Here is a 17067-nt window from a genome sequence, read left to right as displayed (position 1 = left end):
CTTTTTTCAACAGCATGTGCTCATTCAGGTCTGTGCCACATGTTGGTAACACTTGCAGTACTCCAAACCTTTTTATTATGATGGTATCTGTTATTGTAATCTGATCAGTGATGTCTGAAGCTACTACTCTAATTGTTCTGGGGTGCCACAAATTGCTCCCATATAAAGTGGCAAACTTAATCAACAGATGTTGTGAGCGTTATCACTGTTCCATTGACAAGTTTTTGTACCGTCTCTCTTCCTCTCCTTGGGCTTTCCTATTTCCTGAGACACAGTACTGAAATAAGACTAATAACCCCACAATGGCCTCAAAGTGTTCAAGTGAAAAGAGTCACATACTTTTCACTTTAAATAAAAAATCTAAAAATGATTAAGCTTAGTGAGGAAGGCATGTCAAAAACTGACACAGGAAGAAAGGTAGGCTTCTTGTACTAGCCAAGTTTAGAATGCAAAGGAAAAGCTTTTGAAGGACATTAAAAAGCTACTCTGGGAAATACACAAACAATTGAGTAGGTCAAACAGCTTATTACTTACATGGAGAAGCTTTAGTAGTCTAGATAGAAGATCAAACCAGCTACAACATTCCTACCAGCCAAAGCCTAATCCAGAGCAAAGCACTAACTCCCTTCATTTCTATGAAGTATGAGGAAGCTGTAGAAGGAAAGTTAGAAGCTAGCAAAGACTAGTTCATGAGTTTTAAGACAGAAGCTGCTCCCATAACATAAAAGTGAAAGATGAAGCATCAAATTATGACGCAGAAACTGCAGAAAGTTATCCAAAGATCTAAGCTAAGAGCACCGATGAACCAAGCTATACTAAACGACATATTTTCAGTGTAGATGAAACAGCCTTATATTGAAAGAAGATGCCATCTAGGACTTTCGGAGCTACAGAAAAGTCAATGTCTAGCTTCAAAGCTTCAAAGGACATGCTGACTCTCTTGTTAGGGGTTAATGCAGCTGGTGACATTAAGTTGAAGCCAATGCTCATTTACCATTCTGAAAATCCTAGGGGCTCTAAAATCATGCAAAATGTACTCTGTCTGTGCTCTATAAATAGAATAAGGCCTGGATGTCAGCACATCTGTTTACAGCATGTTTTTTTTTTTCAACCCCACCCCCAGCCCATCCCTACAGCACAGTTTAATATTTTAAGCTCACTACTGGGGACTACTGCTTGGAAAAAAAAAGATTCCTTTCAAAATATTACTGTTTACAAAGCACCTAAAAACTCTGATGGACATATACATGGAGATTAATGCCTGCTAATACAACATCCATTCTGCAGCCTATGGATCAAGGAATAATTTCAAATTTCAAGTCTTATTATTTAGAAACATATTTTGTAAAGCTAAAGCTGCCATAGATAATGATTACTCTGAAGGATCTAGGGAAAGTGAACTAAAAAACCTGCAAAGGATTCAGCATTCTAGATGCTATTAATTATATTCATGATTCATGGGAGGAGGTCAAAATATCAACATTCACACAAGTTTGGAAAAAGTTGATTCCAACCCTCGTGATAACTCTGAGGGGGAGTTTAAGACTTTAGTAGAGGAAGTAACTGCAAATGTGGTAGAAACAGCAAGAGAATTAGAAGTGGGGCCTGAAGATGGAACTGAATTGCGACAATCTCATGATAAAACCTGGAATAGATGAGGAGTTGCTTCTTATGGATGAGAAAAAAAGTGGTTTCTTGAGAAGGAATCTAGTTTTGGTGAAGATGCTGTGAACACTGTTGAAATGACAACAAAGGATTTAGTTGATAACCATCAACTTAGTTGATAAAGCAGTGCAAGAGTTTGAAACGACAGACTCCAATTTTGAAAGTAGTTCTACTATAGGTAAAATGCTATTAAACAGCACGGCATGCTACAGAGTAATCTTACATGAAAGAAGAGACAATGAATGTGGCAAACTTCAATATTTTCTTATTTTGCTTTTTTAGAGGTGGGGTCTCCCTCTGCCCAGGCTGGAGTACGGTAGCCTAATCATAGCTCATGGCAGCTTCCACCTTCTGGGCTCAAGTGATCCTCCCACCTCAGCCTCCCAAAGTGCTGGGATTACAAGTGTGAACTACCATGCCTGGCCCTGTCTTATTTTATCAAAAATTGCCACAGTTACTCCAACCTTCAGCAAACAACACCTTGATCAGTCAGCAGCCATCAACATCAACAAGACCCTTCACCAGCATAAAGATGACAACTAGATGAAGGCTAAGATGATCATTATGTTTTTTTAGTAACAAAGTATTTTTAAATTAAGGCATGGAAGGCTGGGTGAAGTGGCTCATGTCTGTAAGCCTAGTAGTCTGGGAGGCTGAGGCAGATGTATCACCTGAGGTCAGGAGTTCGAGACCAGCCTGGCCAGCATGATGAAACCTCATCTCTACTAAAACTACAAAAATTGGCTGGGTGTGGTGGTGGGTGCCTGCAATCCCAGCTACTCGAGGGGCTGAGGCAGGAGAATCACTTGAACCCGGGAGGCGGAGGCTGCAGTGAGCTGAGATTGTACCACTGCACTCCATCCTGGGTGACAGAGCAAGACTCTGTCTCAAAGAAAAAAAAAAAAAAATTAAGGCATGAAGTGTTTTATACATATAATGCTACTGAACATTTAACAGACTATAATACCATAAAAATATAACTTATATTCACTGAAGAACCAAAAAATTTGATTTACTATGGTGGTTGGAACTAAATCTATAATATCTCTGAGGTATGCCTGTGTATAATAAAATATACTTACAAAATTGTATAAAAGAAAACATGCTTGAGAGATTATTTTGTTCCTCGTATGAAATAAAAGCATCAGCCGAACCATTAACTGCCTATGTTCAGACTATGATATTAATAAAAGACCAAGAATATTTATCCCTAAAATGAAATAATAAGAGGAATAGGTTATACATACCCTTCCCATCTCAAATTCTCGGCACGCCATTACAATGATCTAAAAAGTGATGGTGGGGAGTGAGATGAAGAATGTATCAGTCAAACACAATTTTACTTTTTAATAAAATACAAATTTCAAGAATTACTTTGTACCCTGAGAATTCTAACTGGCTTGCCTAAAAACCTTGTTTCAATATTGAATGTGTAAGTTAAAGAAATTATCAAAATTAGGCTTTCCAAACAAGGGCTAACTATATAGCAACAAATTAAATTGGTTCTAGTTAACATGATTTATTTGATTTGAATTAAATTATATGAATCTTATATTATTCTTCTGAAATTAATTATATTAATATAATTATTAATTATTATTCTGAAATTATATATAATATATAATTATATTATATAATATATGTTAATATATAATATATTATATAATAAAAATATAATATAAAATAATATAAAAAATTACATTATTCTTCTGAAATTATATTAAAATACCACTTTTAGGATATTTACCTAATTATAAATAGCACTGTTAATTAAAAATACATTTAGAATTACTGAAATATTGAATGCATTTAACACCATTTTTAAAAGTGATTACATCTGCTTTTCCCCATTTTATAATGTAAACTTTCAAACACACAGCATAGTTGAAAGAATTTTACAGTTAACACTGTATAGCCATCACCTATATTCTATCATTCACATTTAACCAAATTTTATCACATAGCTATCCCTCTATCAATCCATCTTATTTTAAAAATGCATTTCTTTTTTTTTTCTTGAGAAGGGGTCTAGCTCTGTTGCCCAGGCTGGAGTGCACTGGCGTGATCTCTGCCTCCTAGGTTCAAGTAATTCTCCTGCCTCAGCCTCCCAAAGTAGCTAGGATTACAGGCGCCCACCACCATGTCCAGCCAATTTTTTTGTATTTTTAGTAGAGAAGGGGTTTCACCATGTTGGCCAGGTCAGGGTCTCAAACCCCTGACCTGAGGTGATCTGCCTGCGTTGGCCTCCCAAAGTGCTGGGATTACAGACATGAGCCACCATGCCCGGCCTTAAAAATGCATTTCAAATTAAGTTTTGAACATCAGTACACTCTCCACAAAATACTTCAGCATGCATATTATTATCTAGAACACAGTAATTTTTAATATTGTTTCCAGTATTTTTCCCTTGAGGTAAATTTTACATACAATGAAATGTACAAATCCTAAAGTGAACATTCTCTGAGTTTGAACAAACGCATACATCTGTGCAACACAAATTTTATCAATATATAGGATCTTCCCATCATCCAGAAACTTTCTTCATGCTCTTCTCAGTCAATCCACGAGCACATCTAGTTTTTAAAGTGAAGTACAGCAAATACAAATAACTGGAAAATTCCCCTCCTTTCATTAATCTTTCAAAGACCAGAGGATGTCAATGCTTTAGATCATTACAATTCCATAAAAAAGTCTTAAGAAAAAAATGAAAGTTTCACATTACTGATTTTCTACACCCACACAATGGAAAGCGTCAATGCACATGCTTAGATTTCAAGAGTAATACACAGCAGTACAGGGTAGCTCTTTGCAGTATTCCAACTCATTTCCCTGCTTCCAAATCTAAGGGCACATTATTCCCTTCATCCAAAAGAACAAAAGGGCAGATGAAACAAACTCCCTTATACCGTATATAATTGTTTATAGTTAGGTGTTTACATATATTTTCCTAAGAAGAGGGACTCAAATAAGTATAGCTGTATTATCAAGTATTTTATTGACCTATTAGAGCACTGATCCTTTTCTGCTTTTTTATAAGTTGATAGTTGTATCATTAGTTATTGACTTAGGACAACATTTAAATTATTATCATACCTTGTTAAAATATTTAGCCTAGTTTGTAAAAATTTAATGAGACATCCTAAAAATCAGTGTCCATCTTTTTAGTAAACATCAGCAATAAGTAAACATATCATTATGGATTAAAAAAAAACTAACTCTCATTCCTTATTCAGTAAAACATCCTATGTCATTACATATATATTTCTCAAAATTATTGTAAAAAGTAAATTACTTACCACAACATTGTATTCCCATATCATCCTCCAAAAATCTATTACTGTATTTGCTAAAGGTCCTTGAGTTGCTACATATGCTTTTGGCCCATAGACACCCTAAAAATGGTTAAAAGCAAATTTCACATTTATTTTGATTATCAGAAATATTTCATTACCTAAAATATAAGGTTTCAAATTTTATTAGTAATATTGTTGTTTTAACTTAAACCATTTCCAAACAACATATCTTTTATAGTACATTAAATAAAGCATGGCAAAATATATTCAATTCACTTTTGATGACTGTTACTACTTCTGTGTGTTTACTGGATATGGTGCAAGGAATAGGTAATTAAGAACTGCCTTATGCTAATTAAAAATTATTACTTATCTAGGCATTAAAAACAAAAGCCCTAATACCTACTCAACAAGGCTAACTGTAGGAGAAATATAAAGCATGCTCTGATTCTAAAACAATACCAAAACTAGTAAACAGTTCTTTCTTAGTTTCTTCCATAGCTATCTTCCATTATCTATTCAGCTTAAAAGTTTATCAAACATCTACTATACAGGTTTTTAATAATGAACATAAGAATATACCAAACAGGGTTATTGACTAAAATACTAAACTGACACATAACTGACTCATACAACTTATCAGTGTCATTAAGCATAATTAAAAACTGTAACTTTTAACAAACACCCTTATAAAAGAATATGAACATGGACAACATCTGAAATAGCAAACCATCAATTTATTAGTTTTTACTTAATGTATTGATTTTGGTTTTTAACTTTCTTAAAACAAGAAATTTTTATTTAAAACCACGACTGCTGAATGTTGGCACAGATATTAATTTTACCACATCAACTTTTTTTTTGAGACAGAGTCTCACTCTGTAGCCCAGGCTGGAGTGCAGTGGAGTGATCTTGGCTCACTGCAACCTCCACCTCCCGGGTTCCGGTGATTCTCCTGCCTCAGCCTCCCGAGTAGCTGGGATTACAGGCATGCACCACCATACCTGGCTAATTTTTATATTTTTAGTAGAGACAGGGTTTCACCATGTTGGCCAGGCTGGTCTCAAACTCCTGACCTCAGGTGATCCACCTGCCTCTGTCTCCCAAAGTGCTGGGATTATAGGCATGAGCCACTGTGCCCAGCCTCACATAAACTTTTATCAGTTAACATTTTTATCAACAAAAACATCATATGCAAATATGTATAAACACCATATATAAGTGAAAATTATATTATCGTATCACCTGACAGATTTAAAAACACAGATTAGCTGATGGGAAAAAAAGCCTTTTATTTAAACTGAATCAAGTGGCAGTTTGCATCTATCGATATTGATAACCTAAAGAACTTGAATGCTTTTCATCAAAGAGTATCCAAACAAAGGTTATACAAAACAGACTATTTAATCTTGGATTTTGGGTTGCCACCTGAAACAGTGACAACTGCCAAAAGTTTTATATTTAAGGCTATGTTCCAGAATTTTAAATCAATATTATCCAGCAATTCTACCCCTAGTAATTTATCCCAAGAAATTATTCAAAAGAACAAAGATGTTTACTGCAATATTATTATTTTAAAACATTGGAAACAGCCTATATGGGTCAGCAACAGGGAATGATCATGTTCATTTGTGCATACAAACCCAAAGGGATGACTGAGAAGATTTTTAGTAATATGTAAGACTTCCACGGGAAAGAAGAAATAAAAAAGAAAATGTTATCTCTGCTATCACAAAACTAAGCACGAACTATTTATCTATATGAATAGAAAGCATATAAAAACAATGTGCCAGGAGAGTGGTTTTATTTTTATTTCTCTTGCTGTTGGTATGTTTGAGCAATTCAAAAAGTTTTTACAAAACTAGTATGTAGAAAGACATTACTACGGCAGAGAAACACCATTTAAAGTAAGTACATACCTTTATAAAATTTGCATTGATATAGTCTGAATCTTGTGAAGGAGTCTTTAATGTCAATTTAACTCGGCTGTGATCAACTACAAGAAAAAAAAATTCATAAAATATGCATGGTTAACACACAGGTATTTTCTAACAAAGTCTAAGTAAGGTTAAATAGACAGCTTAAGAACATTTACTTTAAAAAACAATGAATGAAAATGCACTCTAGGTACCAGCAGGGTAATTTCTAATATTACATTGAAGGGAAAAAAAATAAATTTTAAAACAATCACGACCTGGTGGGCACCTGTAATCCTAGTGACTTGGGAGGCTGAAGCAGGAGAATTGCTTGAACCTGGGAGGTGGAGGTTACAGTGAGCCAAGATTGAGCCACTGTACTCCAGCCTGGGCGACAGAGTAAGATCCTGTCTCAAAACAAACAAACCAATCACCACCACCACCAGTGGTATAAAGCAGTGTATTAAAGTTGCAATAAGAATAATCTCTGGCACTCTTTTAAAATTCAAATTCCAGGGCATTATCCCTGATTTACTAGAGCAGAGTCTAGGGTTTCAGCCCCTGCAGCTTTTAACAAACATACCAGGTTGCTGATGAATACTAAACATATCAGATTGCAGTGATATACAAGCCCATATGCTAAAATTCTTATTAGAAAATCTAACTTTCATATTTCACAAGAAACCATAAAAACTAAATTATAACAAATTAATGAATTGAGATTATATAAAAAGTGCTCAACACTGCTCTTGGCTAAAAATATGTATTATTAGGTAATGTAGCTTAGAGTAAAAAATCTTTACAAAAAATTTTATAAATAATATTTTTCTTTTCATTTTTTACTGATTTACTTATTTTTAAAAAAGTATATATATATAATTTTTTTTAATTAGACCTTAAAGAAAGGTATAAAATGAAAAGTAAGCCACCCCTGCCCTTCAATTCCAGGGCTCTCTCTCCCAACCAGATACTATATTAAAGTTTCTTTTCCCCTTCCAAACATACTTTGTGTAGACATACAGCTATATACTTTGAAAAACTACTACACAAATGCAAGCATCCTATACATGCTGTTTTGTATCGTTTTCAGCTTACCGTATATTGTGGAACTCTTTCCAAAGCACAAAAAGATTTACCTTATTATTTTAAAATATAGAGATAAGGTCTCGTTCTGTCACGCAGGCTGAAGTACAGTGATGCGATCACAGCTCGTTATAACCTAAAACTTCTGAGCTAGAGTTCTTCCTGCCTCAGGCTCCCAAAGTATGGGAATTACAGGTGTGAACCACTGCACTTGGCTATCTTACTCTTTTTAGTTTAACAGAGAATTCCATCATGTGAATGTTTCATTCTTTATTTAACCGGATACTCTACTGATGAGCCATTTTTTTTTCCTATTAAAAACATTACTACAATGAACACTAACGTGTATATATAGCTGTTACCAGTGTCGTCGTAGGATAAATTCCTAACAGAGGAATTGCTACTTGCCTTCTAAAAGGTATGTAACAATTTATTCAAGTGTTATTTAATAAGGGTGACTGGGTATTAACTTTTCATCACTGACAAACCAAAAAGTAAAAAGATCTTGTTTTAATGTCCATCTCTTGAATTATGCAAAGAGTGTATGTTTTGAAATATTTGTTATGTGTACTTTTTTTCCATAAACCACTTGTTTATACACTTTTCCCATTTTTCCATGTCTGTTTTGTCCTACTGATTTTTTATAAAATCTATGTAAAAAGAAAAAATGAACCCTCTGTCACAAGAGGTACAAATAGTTTTTTCCAGTTTGTGCTGATGTTTAAAACTTTTTATTTAGAACTAATTTTAGATTTATAGTAAAACTGCAAAAATAGTACACGGAATTTCCATATACCTCTCACTGAGCTTCCTCTAATAGCAACATCTTATATAACCATAAGACAATGATCAATACCACAAAATTAAGTTATAAAACTATTAATTAAACAAGACTATGCAAAACCAGTGTTTTCTAATCTTTTATCTCTTTCAAGGATCTCAAATTTAATTTTTAGTGGCCGGACGTAGTGGCTCACACCTGTAATCCCAGCACTTTGGGAGGCCAAGGCAGGTGGATCACATGAGGTCAAGAGTTTGAGACCAGCCTGGCCAACATGGTGAAACCCCATCTCTACTAAAAATACAAAAAAAATTAGCAGGGCATTGTGGCACATGCCTGTAATCTCAGCTACTTGGGAGGCTGAGGCAGGAGAATTGCTTGAACCAAGGAAGTGGGAGGTTGCACTGATCTGAGATTGCACCACTATACTCCAGCCTGGGTGACAGAGTGAGACTCCATCTCAAAATAATAATAATTTTTATTTCTCCTTCATCTCCTTCAATCTAAAAAAGTTTCTCCAATTGATTTGTTTAAAAATGATGGGAAAGAAGTTGGGGATTTTTGGTAATATCACAGAATGATGTTGTGTCCCTCTCAGTACAACACATCAGGGGATACACGATACACATATGCCTTAGTACTTGTGATGCTAACCACGGCCACTTGGTTAATACGGTATTCCTTGGTTATCAGAAGGGAATGTTACTGCCTTCCCCTTTTGTAGTTAATAAATATTTTAGGTTAGATGCTTTGAGATTATGAAATTCTAAAGAAGTAGAATTGCTTAATATTTGTTGTCTCTAGATTAGAAGGGACAATATGTAAAAATGCATTATTATCACATTAGAATCCCTTCTAATCCATGAATGAGTATTAAAGGCAGTTAAAATACAAAAGGAAATACTGAAATGTTAACAGACATGAATAAACTTCTTAGCAAAGTTTTAAAGAACAAATAATAGTAACTAATTTATTTTTCATAGGCTCAAAGTTTATACAGAGTACTAAGGCCCAGTTCTGCTAATTTAATTAATAAATTTATTTTTTAAAGAGGTTTTTTTTAGAAATTTGTAGGAAGAGACATATAAGGAAGACATACTGGCTTCTGGTGAAAATTATTCATCTCCTCACTATATTCTAAGAAACAATATTTACAAACTTTGTCAATACTCTGTTAATGTTTGTCAATACTTTGTCATGCCACCTTACATGTTCCATTCCCCCTTTTATATGTCATTTGGGATAGGAAATACACATACAAAAAAAAAAAAAAACTATGCTTCTGGAAAATGAGAATAGAATATTCAGTTAGGATAATGTTGGTTGAATAACTACAGGGAACTTCCTCTTACCATGTTTGCCAGTAATAAGGGGTCTCAGCTAATTACCCTTATTCATATGGCATATTAGCCTCTATTCAAAGTATCTCAAAGGCAGAATACAATAGCTGGTTTACCACTGGTTCCTCAGTAAATGTTTCTGGTGACTGTAAATCCAAATGAGAATAGTGGCTCCCAAATGATAGTTGAGACTAGTGCCAGGCTGGCTACATGCAGGCTGGTAATTTTCTTTTTAAAAAAATTTTCTAAGATGGAAAATTTTAAGCATACACCAAAATAGAACAGTATAATGAATCTTTGTATACTTATTACCCAGCTTCAATAATTACCAACATTTTTCGAATCTTATTTCATCTACCCCCAGTCATTCAACAGCTGGGGAAAGCAAATTAAAATCCAAGATTTCTGGAGTACTATATCTTGCAGTAAGTTTAATTTAGCAAATTCAAAATGGGATTTAGAAAATTCAGAAATGCCCTTTTTAAAACTTCCCATTAAATTCTAAAACACAGGCAAATTTGGTAGTCACTGCTTTCTACTATGTACTCATAGCATATTAAAGAGAATTTAAAAATCAACATTATGCTACTTACGCAGCATAACGTGTATTTTGATTTTTTTGGCACTTTATATGTGAATTTTAATATGATTCATTCAATAAATATTTGTTGCACGTAATAAGCACAATAATGTTGTCCATATATCCATAGTAAAGTAAAAGCAAAGAAAGGGAGTAAGGAACATCTTGAGGATATCAACAGTCTTCAGAGATGTAACAAGCTGGGTCTCAGGGAATGAAAAGTTTGCCAACTGATTAAAAAGAAATAAAAACAGGGCATTATAGATAGCATCTCAGGTTCAAAAGTATAGAATTAATAAGAAATAGCTATCACGAAATGAATGTTTCCTCTAAGCACAGAATTTTATATCGCTATGCACAGATAGGAGTATACCCAAATCACAAAAGTCAAGTGGCAGCACCACATTTGAAACTGGGGCTGTCTGATTTCAAAGCCAAGGCTCTGGGTTCAAATCAGTACATTTACTGAAGAGGTGTGAAGCACCATGGGACTACTGGAAGAAGGAAGCAGTGAGCAACAAGGCTGTAAATGTAGCCACCTATTCTCACTCACTTGACCATAGAGCAACTTGGGCAAAGAAGGGGTGGGCTGGAATTGGAATATGGAACAAATGCATAATTTCAAATAAACAAGTGTATATCCATCCCAGTTCTGTCCACTAAAAATGCCTAGAAGCAATGACACACCAAGCCCTGTTCAATGGTGGGTCAGCCAGGACCTTGAGGATTGCTCCCTGCCCTCCTGGCTGGCTTTTCTGTCACATTCCACTGCCACAGCAGACTGAGTGTCCTGTCTGAATTTTCTGCAGTTCCTTAAGCAGCACCCTTAGCTCCTGTGACACCATATGGAGAAAGCCACAGCACCCATGATGTTGGCCACCATTAAAACCCAGCAAAGCGCCGGGAACTAGAAGTAGCGAGGAAGAACCTGGGTGGCTATTTTAATATTCTTCATTGGTGCTCTTTTTTCTTTGAGACAGTGTCTAGCTCTGTCACCCAGGCTGGACTACAGTGCACCAACTTGGCTCACTGAATCTCTGCCTCCCAGGTTCAAGTGGTTCTCCTGCCTCAGCCACCCGAGTAGTTGGGACTACAGGCGTGTGCCACCACACCCGGCTAATTTTTGTATTTTTAGTAGAGTCGGGGTTTCACCATACTGGCCAGGCTGGTCTCGAACTCCTGACCTCAAGGGATCCGCCCACCTCAGCCTCTGAAAGTGCTAGGATTACAGGTGTGAGCCACCACGTCCGGCCAGCTTGGTACTCTTATTAACCAATTTATAAAGAATCTAAAGATCAAAAGAATGAAAACAACTATTCCTCTCTACGGTTTTGCTTGCTATCCATCCAAGAAAAACAAAATCATAGATCCACACATAGAGTTGTATGACATGTTCATAGCAGCATTATTCATGATGTTCATCATCCATACAATGGAATATTATTCAACAACAAAAAGGAATGAACTATTGATGCATGTTACATCATAAATGAATCTTTAAAATGTGTTAAAGAGTCGGACACAAAAGACTATATAGTCTGACTACATTAATGTTAAATTCACAGAAAAGAAAAATCTATACAGACAGAAAGCTGATTAACAGTTGCCCAGGGCTGACGACTCAGATCTTTTGGGTATGATGAAAAAGTCCTAAAACTAGTTTAACTGTTATAAAACTCTATAAAATTACTTTAAAAAAAAAAAATCATTGCATTGCACATTTAAAATGGATAAATTTCATGGCTATGTAAATCATACCTCAAAGCTGTTTTAAGAATACTATATCTGCAAGCACTGCACATATTAAACGTGCAAAGAAAGTTAATGAATTAAATTCTTCTCCTTCGGCCGGGCGCGGTGGCTCAAGCCTGTAATCCCAGCACTTTGGGAGGACGAGGCGGGTGGATCACGAGGTCAACAGATCGAGACCATCCTGGTCAACATGGTGAAACCCCGTCTCTACTAATACAAAAAATTAGCTGGGCACAGTGGCGCGTGCCTGTAATCCCAGCTACTCAGGAGGCTGAGGCAGGAGAATTGCCTGAACCCAGGAAGCGGAGATTGCGGTGAGCCGAGATCACGCCATTGCGCTCCAGCCTGGGTATCAAGAGCGAAACTCCGTCTCAAAAAAAAAAAAAAAAAAAAAAAAAAAATTCTTCTCCTTCTTATTTTTTGAGACAGGGTGTTACCAGGGATGGAGTGCAGTGTTTCAACCACGGCTCACTGAAGCCTTGCCCTCCTGGGCTCAAGTGATCCTCCCACATCAGCCTCCTGAGTAGCTGGGAACACAGGTATGCACCAATCTTTGTGTGTATGTGTGTCTGTTTGTGTGTGGAGACTGGGTTTTGCTATGCAAGTGCGTGTGTGTGTGTGTGTGTGTGTGTGTGTGTGTGTGTGTGTGTGTGTGTGTGTGTTTAGACTGGGTTTTGCTATGTTGCCCAGGCTGGTCTCAAACTCCTGAGCTCAAGCCCAGCTTGGCCCCCTCAAGTGCTGGGATTACATGTGAGCCACTTTGCCCAGGCAACAAATTAAATAATTATCTAACAGTAAAAAAGCACATATCTCTCAGTACAATTACTTTCAATATAAATTTCTAGGCTGGGTGCAGTGGCTCACACCTGTAATCCTAGTACTTTGGGAGGCCAAGGCGGGTGGACCACCTGAGGTCAGGAATTAGAGACCACCCTGACCAACATAGGAAAACCCCATCTCTACTAAAAATGCAAAAATTTAGCTGTGCATAGTTATGTACGCCTGTAATCCCAGCTACTTGGGAGACCGAGGCACAAGAATTATTGGCACCTGAGAGGCAGAAGTTGCAGTGAGCAGAGATCCCACCACTGCACTCCAGCCTGGGCAACAGAGTGAGATTATGTCTCAAAAAAAAAAAATCAGAATCAAAATAACTAGAAATTTACTGGAGACCTACTTATTAAACCTTAGATAACTTAAAGGAAAAAAGGCACTGTCACTCTGAATACTGCACAGTGGTTAAGAGCTCAGGCTCTTGGACAAGGTCTCTCAACACTGGCACTATTGACATTTGGCCCGGAGAAGTCTTTGTTTGGGGGTGGGGGCTGCATCCTGTGCATTGCAGGATGTGTAGCAGTATTCCTAGTATCTACCTGTTAGATGCCATTAGCAGCCTGTCCACTCCCATACCCCAGTTGTGACAGCCAAAACTGTAAACTTCCCCTTCTATCCTCTGCTTTCTTTGTACCCCTCATTCCAACTATATTCTCAATAACACTAATTACCACATGGCAGACCATATATGTTAATTCGTATTGTCTATCACCTTGACTAACACATAAGCTCCACAAGGGCAGAGATTTTTGCCAGTTTTTTTTTGTTGCAGTGCCAGCATATAGTATATGCTCAAAGCTTTCTGTAAAATGAGTAAACGCCAAGGTAGGCAGATGACCTGAAGTCAGGAGTTCGAGACTAGCCTGGCCAACATGGGGAAACCCCATTTCTACAAAAAAAAAAAAAATTAGCAAGGTGTGGTGGTGGGTGCCTGTAATCCCAGCTACTCAGGAAGCTGAGGCAGGAGAACAGCTTGAACCCGGGAGGTGGAGGTTGTAGTGAGCCAACATTGTGCCCTTGCACTCCAGCCTAGGGGACAGAGTGAGACTCCGTCTCATAAAAACAAAACAAAACAAACAAACAAAAAAAGAAATGAAACAACAAAAGAAAACAGAAACAAGGCTGTTTAAGATTTCCCTAGATGACAGAAAAAGGAATTGGATAGACTAATTCTTTGAATGTGTGCATTAATAATTCCAGAGCAATGTAAAATCATCTTAAGATTATTTTGTTTAATACAAAGTATCCAGAAAGCCATGTCATCCCCTATTCTGAAGCAGACTGGTGCTGTGGTGTCAATGTTTGTGTCCCTCCCAAATTCTTACGTTAAAACCTAAATTCCAATGCAACAGTATTAATGGGGCCTTTAGGAGATGATTAGGTCATGTCTTGTGAATAGGATTACTGGCCTTTACTGAAAAGGCCCGAGGGAGCTTGTTTGCCCCTTCCACCTTGTGAGGTGCAGAGAGAAGGCACCATCTATGAACCACAGTGAACCTTCACCAGACAGCAAATCTGCTGGTGCCTTCATCTTGGACTTCTCAGTCTCCAGAACTTTAAGAAATAAATGTCTGCTTTAATAAGCCACCCTGTTCATGGTATTTCTGTAATAGCAGCCTGAATCGACTAAGACAATGGGTGAGAAAAGTGGAGTGTACTTTGCAAAAGCTTAATGAGAGGTTACTATGTGCTAGGTACACTTTTAAGCATTAATATTAACCTATTGCATAAATAATCCTAAATAGTATTAATATAATCTTCATTTTAAGGATGACAAAACCAAGGCATCCTTAGTTTTGGTCAAGGTCCAAGGCCATAGAGCTATCAAGTGGTGAAGTCAGGATTTCAACTTCCAGAATCAGAATGCTTTACCATTATGCTATATGTTGCCACTTGTTAATTCTGCCAACACAGGCTATCCATACATCCCACAGCTGATAATAATGTAGAACAACAAAAAGATGAAGGATTAAATTGAGGCAAAGAAGTTAGTGGAGAAAAGAAGGAAAGAGATAAAAGAAGGGGTGCTTTAAAAGAGTTATCATGGAAGAAGAACATTTCAAAAATAGGGATGTATCAATGGCATCAAAACAGTTCAATATTCTTGAATAATCACTATTCTTTCTGTTAGAATAAAGAATAAAAAAAGACCACCGAATCTGGCAATTAAAAATTCACTGGGCCCTGGGCAACATGGTGAAACCCTGTCTCTACTAAAATACAAAACATTAGCCGGACGTAGTGCCAGGTGCCTGTAGACCTAGCTATTCAGGAGGTTGAAGCACAAGAATCACTTGAACCTGGGAGGCAGAGGTCGCAGTGAGCCAAGACCATGCCACTGCACTCTGGCCTGGGCGACAGAGCAAGACTCAGTCTCCAAAAAAAAAAAAAAAAATTCACCCAGAACTTTAAGGACATTTTAGAGAGAACAAGCTTTAAGAATATATGAGAACTGAGGAAATGATGTAACGGAATATAGATATTTCAAGATACTTGAAGAAAGAAAGACTTACTGGCAGCTTTAAAAGATAGCAAGTATGACGTATAGCTTTTATTGGATAAGTGAGGGCATACTTTAAGTATACTTTCAGAGTTAAAGTTATTTTGCCAGAAAAATATGCTATTTAAGAATACAGGCCAGGTGCAGTGGCATATACCTGTTACCTCAACACTTTGGGAGGCTAAGGTGGGAGGATCACATGAGCTTAGAAACTTGAGACCAGCCTGGGCAACAGAGTGAGACCCCTTCACTTCTATTTAAATAAATTAATTAATTAATTAAATTATTATTAGAATGTAATGCTATCAATCTAAGACATATGCTTAGAGATACATATTCAAGACTGCTGAGAATAGCAGACACACAGATGTTTGAGTCATCCTATGGTTCATTTTTTCATGCATAATTAATCAGTTAAGGTTCTTGTGGATATACAAGAAAGAATATTGTTAGCATTTTAGAAAATATATTTAGTTGTCTATTATTTTAATGAAATTATGTCTTTGAACAGAGTTCACAAAAGATATTTTCACTCAGATTTACAGTATTTAAAAGCAATTTAGTATTAGAGCAACTATGATACTTAAAGGAAAAAAATTAAAAATTACGATCAGAAGGAAAAACAAGAAGCACAATTACGAATTATTATTATCTTTTAGTGTACTTTGAAAGATAGGCTAATTCGTACTTCCTTAACAATCAAAGTCAGGAAGAATGAAGCTAGGTAGGTTACAAAAGGCTAATTAGCATTTCTATGTGTTCTATCAAGGGCATTTCAAACTTACATGGCAGTATGTCCTTATATCTGTTCTTTTTAACATTTTCTTCTTTTTCTCCAGTGGCTGTGGGATATATCTTTTCTGTTCTATATTTGGTAGACAATCTTCTTAACCGCTTAAAATACAAAAAATAAAAATTAAAGTTTAGAGAAACAGTTATTTTAAAATTTTTAATAAAATTTGCTGACCTCAATTCCTCACAACTCATTTTCCTGTCTCTGAGCTCTTAATTTCCCCATCCCTTAATAATTAACCCAAAGGATAATTTCTTTTATAGCCTAAGTGCAAACATAAGATTCATATTTACTTCACATGAGCAGCAAAGAAGGCAAATAGAATAAAAGTAAGATAAAATAGCTGAGTCAGAATATTTAACTCAGTCTTTAACACACTGGAGTAATTTCAGTGTTTTAACTAAGGGTCACAACAACCAAGTTTTAAAATCATGCCTAAAAGAATTATGTACAGGTTTCTTTACTACTTCTCTCAATAAACCATGAGCACCCATGATATGCCAGGCTTTCTCCCAAGGCATAAGCTAATA

The 17067-nt window shown here is 36.3% G+C and overlaps 1 protein-coding gene across 5 annotated transcripts in view; it reads right to left on the bottom strand.

The window, feature by feature from the left end:
• The window catches only part of PTPN12 (protein tyrosine phosphatase non-receptor type 12), a 108288-nt gene that overhangs the window by 50482 nt on the left and 40739 nt on the right, over positions 1 to 17067 (bottom strand). For 4 of the 5 annotated variants that reach the window (XR_010342046.1, XM_012466558.3, XM_064374862.1 and 1 more), the window contains 4 exons: positions 16530 to 16638; positions 6878 to 6954; positions 4962 to 5057; positions 2913 to 2951 (listed from right to left, as the gene is read on the bottom strand). Coding sequence is in view for 4 of the 5 variants with exons in the window: in XM_012466558.3 (XP_012321981.2) it covers positions 2913 to 2951; positions 4962 to 5057; positions 6878 to 6954; positions 16530 to 16638 (321 nt within the window). In the remaining variant the exon portion in view is untranslated. The remainder of the gene's footprint in view (positions 1 to 2912; positions 2952 to 4961; positions 5058 to 6877; positions 6955 to 16529; positions 16639 to 17067) is intronic. The other variant, XM_064374883.1, reaches the window with a different exon arrangement.

The sequence above is a fragment of the Aotus nancymaae genome, unplaced genomic scaffold (genome assembly GCF_030222135.1).
Source record: "Aotus nancymaae isolate 86718 unplaced genomic scaffold, 86718_ANA_hifiasm-v0.15.2.pri h1tg000002l, whole genome shotgun sequence".
NCBI lineage: Eukaryota > Metazoa > Chordata > Mammalia > Primates > Aotidae > Aotus > Aotus nancymaae.
This window is presented reverse-complemented; position numbering and strand designations above follow the sequence as displayed.